The sequence below is a fragment of the Sander lucioperca genome, chromosome 19 (genome assembly GCF_008315115.2).
Source record: "Sander lucioperca isolate FBNREF2018 chromosome 19, SLUC_FBN_1.2, whole genome shotgun sequence".
Taxonomy (NCBI): domain Eukaryota; kingdom Metazoa; phylum Chordata; class Actinopteri; order Perciformes; family Percidae; genus Sander; species Sander lucioperca.
The window spans coordinates 5405901-5412547 of record NC_050191.1 but is presented as its reverse complement, the minus strand read 5'-3'; the positions used below and the strand labels follow the sequence as shown (position 1 = coordinate 5412547).

Sequence of the window (6647 nt, the reverse complement as noted above, 5' to 3'; positions counted from 1 at the left end):
ACAGTCTCTCCTTTCAAACTCTCGCCGTTTGCTGCTCGCCAACTTGGGTAACCCTGGGCGTAACTCGGCCGGGCACATTGGTTCCGCCCACTTTACCAATCGTTTGCTTCAAACAGCTGCTTGGGATTTAAACAGTTTGACTCGACAGGTAGCCTTGTGTTTTTGTAAGTGGGTATACGGAAATCCTGGACCTTTCCTAGTGGGTATTCTCCGTATACCTGCGTATCACAGAGACTACCACACTGCCCTGAGCCAATCGGTATTGAATCAAATCAGGACCTTGTGATTCAGGAAATCAGAGGCATCAAGTGTTCCTAAGTGCATAAGGTGCTCCAGTTTCCGTTCATGTTTCCGGCCGCTTGGACGTGGTAAACACGCAAAAACCAAAGTCATGGCGGTCGGGAAGCTGACGTTCACGAAGGCGGAGAGAGAGAAGCTCGCTGAGTTTCTCTGGCTGCTGAACTGGATCTCGGTGCTGACCGGAGCGATCCTCTTCGGACTCGGATTGTTCCTCAAAGTAGAGATCCAGAAACGGCAGGAAGTGATGTTGGAGCAGGGCATCCTGTACGTGCCGCACATGCTGATCACCACGGGGCTGGTGGCGTGCGCCATCAACTTCCTGGGCGGGAAAATCTGCCTGGACTGCACCGACACCAACAAGTTCCTGCGCTGGAAGATGGTGAGATATGAGATATAATATTATATATTAGATATTTAAAGGAACATGTTGACTTATTGGGACTTATTCACCGTAACCCCCAGAGTTAGATAAGTCCACACATACCCTTCTCATGGCTCCACTGGTAGCTTAGCCTAGCACAGATCCTGGAGGTAACTGGCTCCATCTAGCCTAGCTTAGCACAGATCCTGGAGGTAACCGGCTCCATCTAGCCTAGCTTAGCACAGGTCCTGGAGGTAACTGGCTCCATCTAGCCTAGCTAGTTACCTCCAGGATCTGTGCTAAGCTAGGCTAGCGGTGGAGCCGTTGGAAAGAGCTACAACGCGCTGTGAGATGAGAAGGGTATGTATGGACTTGTCTAACTCTGGGGGATACGGTGAATAAGCTAAAGTCCCAATAAGTGGGTGTGTTCCTTTAAACCCTTGTTGTTGTGCAGGTGATGATGCCGTACGTGGTGTGCACGTTGGTGTTCACGGCGTGCGTGCTGGCGGGCGCGGTGATGTGTTACAGCATCAGCAGCCAGCTGGAGGAGGCGCTGTTCCTGGGCCTGAGGAACGCCATGCGCTACTACAAGGACACGGACACGCCGGGCCGCTGCTACCTCAAGAAGACGCTGGACCTCCTGCAGATCCAGTTCCAGTGTTGCGGGAACTCGGGGTACCGGGACTGGTTCCAGGTCCAGTGGGTCAGCAGCCGCTACCTGGACATGAACAACAGCAGCGTGAGAGAGTAAGTAGAGTCTCCCAAAGCCAAAGCCAGCAACGTAGGCCGCAACGCAGGCAGCAACGCAGGCAGCAACGCAGGCAGCAACACAGGCAGCAACACAGGCAGCAACGCAGGCAGCAACGCAGGCAGCAACACAGGCAGCAGTCACCTATTGGCAACTAAACAACTGCTGCTGGTAGCCGGCTCACAGTCACCTATTGGCAGCTAAACACAACCAGCAACTGCTGCTCAGATTTAGTCTTCTATGGCACTGAAGACTGTTCACGTTAGCGCGATGGTGAAGTAGCATTGATCATCCATCCCTCTCTCTCTATCTATCTATCTTTCTATATATCTATCTATCTATCCATCCATCTACTGCATTGCACTGTGGGATACTGATGTCCACTGTTTGCATACTGTAATATTTATTCCTGGAAATAGTATGCAACTCACCTACTGTTGGTTTCACCAAAGAATTACAATGGGGCTGAATAGGGAGTGGACAGGCTTTCCGTAGACCGGCTTTGGTTTCACACTAACAACAACGTTATTGTGGGATTTTGGGTGCAACTATAGCTTCTAGTAGATTCTAGTGTACCTGAGTGGAGTCTATAGGGTACTAGGACCCAGAGGTATTAACCCAGAGATGAACCCTGTTTGGTTAACCTAATTAATCCAGGACATTTGACCTCAGTAGCTTCCAGCTTTAACCGCTGGCCTCAATCTAAAAATACTGTGCTGTCTGCTGACAGACTGACACGAACACTTCTTATTTACTCAGGTTTAGGGTCAACTACAGTCCAGCTGGATCACTAGACAGTCCCTCCAGAAAAACGTAATCATGTGATCTCATAATTCAACGCATAATCAGCCAAAGTCTGCATATTTATGCGTGGGCCTCATTTTTTCAAATACGCCGCACTTTCACCGCATAAATTGCCGATTTCCGCGCAAAATATGCGGGGCTTGCATGATTTCATAATCCCCTCATTTTCGTTGCAAAAAAGTTCCATATATCTTAGCAGAAAGTTGAAAAATGTTGCGTTTACTTCACACAAGAGCAGCCATTTTCCCCTGTTGCCATGGGAACGTTATGAAGTGACGTAATTACGCGACGTGAACATCATCGAAAAGCTGCAAACCCCGCGATGAAGCCACGATGGAACCACAGTTTTAAAAAGTTCCCACAATTTCATCACATAAAAATGCATAAATATCCTGCATATTCCATCACATTTTTTAAGAAAACGTGCCGCATAATCAAGGATTTTAGCCCAAAACAATCACAAAAAAACTCCCCATGTTTTTGGAAGGACTGACTAGATCCCTTTACCTTTACCGAGACAGTCCAGTAAAAAGTCCCCCCCAACTCATTAGTTCCAGCATCATCTGACCTATATTTATATCTTATATCTTATATTTAGTGGTGGCGCCCTCTAGTGGTCGTAGTAGTTCTGACGGGAGCAGAGAATAACTTTACATCTGAAGAGTTTAAAGACTCTATTTGTCCATTGTTTATTTCTAAAGAAACACGACAATGTATAAAAGGCTCCATTACCTTGTAGCTCACGTTATGGCTCCGTAGCAGACGTTTTTATAAAAATAGGCTAACGATTGGGTCATAACCACGAGACTTACTGTCTCATAGTAGAGGAATTACCGTATAGTACAGGAGAAGCTCTCAGGCAGTTTGGACTTCTATTAGCTGTTTAAGTTTAATTACTAATGTTAACTATCATTTTAGTGATCAATAATTAGCCTGTGTCTATGTTATCTCCTTACATATACCTACGCTCTCCGTCTCTGCTAGATTGGGAATGATTGAGATTTCTCTTGGCACAGCTACCAGAAGACTTCCAACTTTCAGACAGGTTGCTCACGTCACATCTACGTCTTCAAGCTCAGTTGGAGGCTGCTCAGTAACGCTCAGCCATCACCGGGAAAGAGACTTCACTGGTCTCCGTCCAGAGACACGGGACCTGCTGGTCCATTATATATACTGACTATGTTCCTAGCTGTGTCTCTGTGTTACAACCGGCTGCAGCGTAATGTGGACAGGAAGTATTAATGAGCGTGTAGTTCCTAACTGTCTCTGTGTTACAGCCGGCTGCGGAGTAACGTGGACAGGAAGTACCTGATGGACGGCGTTCCCTTCAGCTGCTGCAGCACGGCATCCCCGCGGCCGTGCATCCAGCAGCGACTCAGCGACCGCTCGGCACATTTTAACTTTGACCGGCAGAGCCAGCAGCTGAACCTGTGGAGGAGGGGCTGCCGATCGGCGCTGATGGAGCACTACACCCAAATCCTGCAGTCCATCGGCCTCACGGTGCTGCTCATCTGGCTCTTTGAGGTCAGACACTCTTTCTGAACATTATATATATATATATATATATATATATATATATATATATATATATATATAGGGAGGAGAGAGGGAGGAGAGAGAGAGAGAAAGTTTTTCATGTTTTTGAAGCATTTTTGTAAAATCTTTCATACTTCTATGATTTTTTTTTAAATGCTATACAATGATACAAATAATGCTATTCTAATAAAATACCCAAATTAATTGAAAGTTGTATGGAACCATCCACATTATTTTTCTTTTGGACAATTTGGTTGAAAGAAACCCAAATTTTTGATATAGAGACTTTTTGAAAATGGGTCAGATTAGACCCGAGGACACCAGGAGGGTTAAAGGAGACCTAACATCCTCGAGCAGGTTGTTCCAGAGACATAACCATGCTCTGGAGGAGAGTCTAGGATCACTATAAATAGAACTATATAAATTACTCCTGGTGTGGGACATTCACACACATCTAAAGAGCAATGTTAGAACCATTTCCTTCTTTTCACATCAATATCAACTAAAGAAATGCGATTTAGGTTTTTGGTGTCGTCCCTCCACGCCCTACTTTCTCCTTGCAGGTGTTGCATATTGTAAACTTGTTATCTTCTGCACACACGCTGAAGAATTCCCAAACAGCTGACATGTTGCAGGTTAATTCACCAGGTTCCTACATGTGGAGAATAGCGCGACACGCTCTTCACACCGCGAGCAAATACGTGCCACACACGGTGGAGAAGTTGAGAGAAAGGAGAAAGAGAGCGTGCTGTGGCGTCCGTGCCGTGGCGTCCGTGCCGTGGCGTCCGTGTGTGCGTGCGTCCTTGAGAACTGTAACTGGTATAACTTATGTTGTCAGTTAATTGGAGCGTTGACCAGCATGAAATCACCATATGTCAGACTGACCTGCCGGTCGCCGGTCATGGCCGAGCACGTGAAAACCGGCCAATTCTGGTCACCGGCCGCTCTATCAGTGCATCTCTAAATATATATAATATACCGGCCGGTCTATCGGTGCATCTCTAGTAAAACGTACGTCCGGACCCAGAGCGTCAAAAAGTGACACCAGGAGTCCTGACCAAGGGCGTCTAAACATGACGCTAAAGGAGACTTTCAGCATCAATAACAAACGCCAAAGTCACCAGACCAAGTGTTGATTTTTGACGCGATGGGAGTGTGAATGTGTTGGAGAGGGGGGGTTCATGCACTAGGGGACATTTTTAGAGACAAGGGCCTATGTACACAACTTGACAATGTCCCCCTTTTTTATTTTATTTACACCTAAGATCGTCAGAGTTCCATGGCAGAGTCCTTTCGTGCTGAAATCCACTTCAAAAGATGTTATGCCGCACAAGAGGCACTAGTTTCCAGACTCTACTTGTATATCTCACAGCATTCATGCATTAGACGCTCTTGGGAGGGCCGATGTACCAGATCTGGACCTGGTTTTGATTGGAACAAGGTCTTGTCCAACATATTGCTGGCCTCTAGAAATCCTGATCACCAACAAATCCACTACAACTTTATACACTGAGTGTATTACACCCAAGGAGGTAGCAGGACGTAGCAGGACACTGTAGAGCATAGCAGGACGTAGCAGGACACTGCAGAGCGTAGCAGGACGTAGCAGGACGTAGCAGGACACTGCAGAGCATAGCAGGACGTAGCAGGACGTAGCAGGACGTAGCAGGACACTGCAGAGCATAGCAGGACGTAGCAGGACGTAGCAGGACACTGCAGAGCATAGCAGGACGTAGCAGGACGTAGCAGGACGTAGCAGGACACTGCAGAGCATAGCAGGACGTAGCAGGACGTAGCAGGACACTGCAGAGCGTAGCAGGGCGTAGCAGGACATAGCAGGACGTAGCAGGACACTGCAGAGCATAGCAGGACGTAGCAGGACGTAGCAGGACGTAGCAGGGCATAGCAGGACGTAGCAGGGTGTAGCAGGACGTAGCAGGACGTAGCAGGACGTAGCAGGACGTAGCAGGACGTAGCAGGGTGTAGCAGGACGTAGCAGGACGTAGCAGGGCGTAGCAGGACGTAGCAGGACGTAGCAGGGTGTAGCAGGGCGTAGCAGGACGTAGCAGGGTGTAGCAGGGCGTAGCAGGGTGTAGCAGGACGTAGCAGGACGTAGCAGGACGTAGCAGGACATAGCAGGACGTAGCAGGGTGTAGCAGGGTGTAGCAGGGTGTAGCAAGGTGTAGCAGGACGTAGCAGGGCACTGCAGGACGTAGTAGGATGTAGCAGGGCACTGCAGGACGTAGCAGGGCGTAGCAGGACGTAGCAGGACGTAGCAGGGCACTGCAGGACGTAGTAGGACGTAGCAGGGCACTGCAGGACGTAGCAGGATGTAGCAGGACATAGCAGGACGTAGCAGGACGTAGCAGGGCACTGCAGGACGTAGCAGGGCGTAGCAGGACGTAGCAGGACGTAGCAGGGCACTGCAGAGCGTAGCATGACCACCCAAGAGGCTTTGTTTAATGAAAACGATTGCTGTCTCCGTCTGCACTCTGTGTTCTATCCGTCTGGCGTCAGATTAGGAGACAATGCAGCTTTCCATGTTCATGTTTGACTAAATCCAGTGTGCTTGTCTTTTCCCACCGTGCAGCTGCTGGTTCTGACGGGGGTCCGGTACCTGCAGACGGCGATGGAGAACGTTATAAGGCTGGGTGACCCAGACTCAGAGTCAGAAGGCTGGATTCTGGAGAACAGTCTGGCAGAAACAGCCCGCTCCAATTTCAACATCATCAAGAACCTCGGGAAGTGTTACCAGGGCGATGACGACGACCCCAACATCAACATCCCGTCAGCCGCCACCGAGCGCGAGCTCCCGTCCCGCTGCGCACACATCCCCGAGACCAGCTAGCGTTTCGGGCTGGAAAACCTCCAGTGATGCTCCGTCCCGCTTCGGGAGAC

General features: G+C 48.9%; 1 protein-coding gene across 1 annotated transcript in view; it reads left to right on the top strand.

Annotated features, from left to right (window-relative positions):
- The first annotated feature begins 370 nt into the window (after positions 1-370).
- The window catches only part of prph2lb (peripherin 2-like b), a 6343-nt gene continuing 66 nt past the window's right edge, over positions 371-6647 (top strand). Inside the window, exons 1-4 of the mRNA XM_031315196.2 lie at positions 371-679; positions 1116-1408; positions 3491-3737; positions 6340-6647. The exon at positions 6340-6647 is cut by the window's right edge and continues 66 nt beyond it. Coding sequence (XP_031171056.1) covers positions 392-679; positions 1116-1408; positions 3491-3737; positions 6340-6597 — 1086 coding nt within the window. The 5' untranslated portion in view covers positions 371-391 and the 3' untranslated portion in view covers positions 6598-6647. The remainder of the gene's footprint in view (positions 680-1115; positions 1409-3490; positions 3738-6339) is intronic.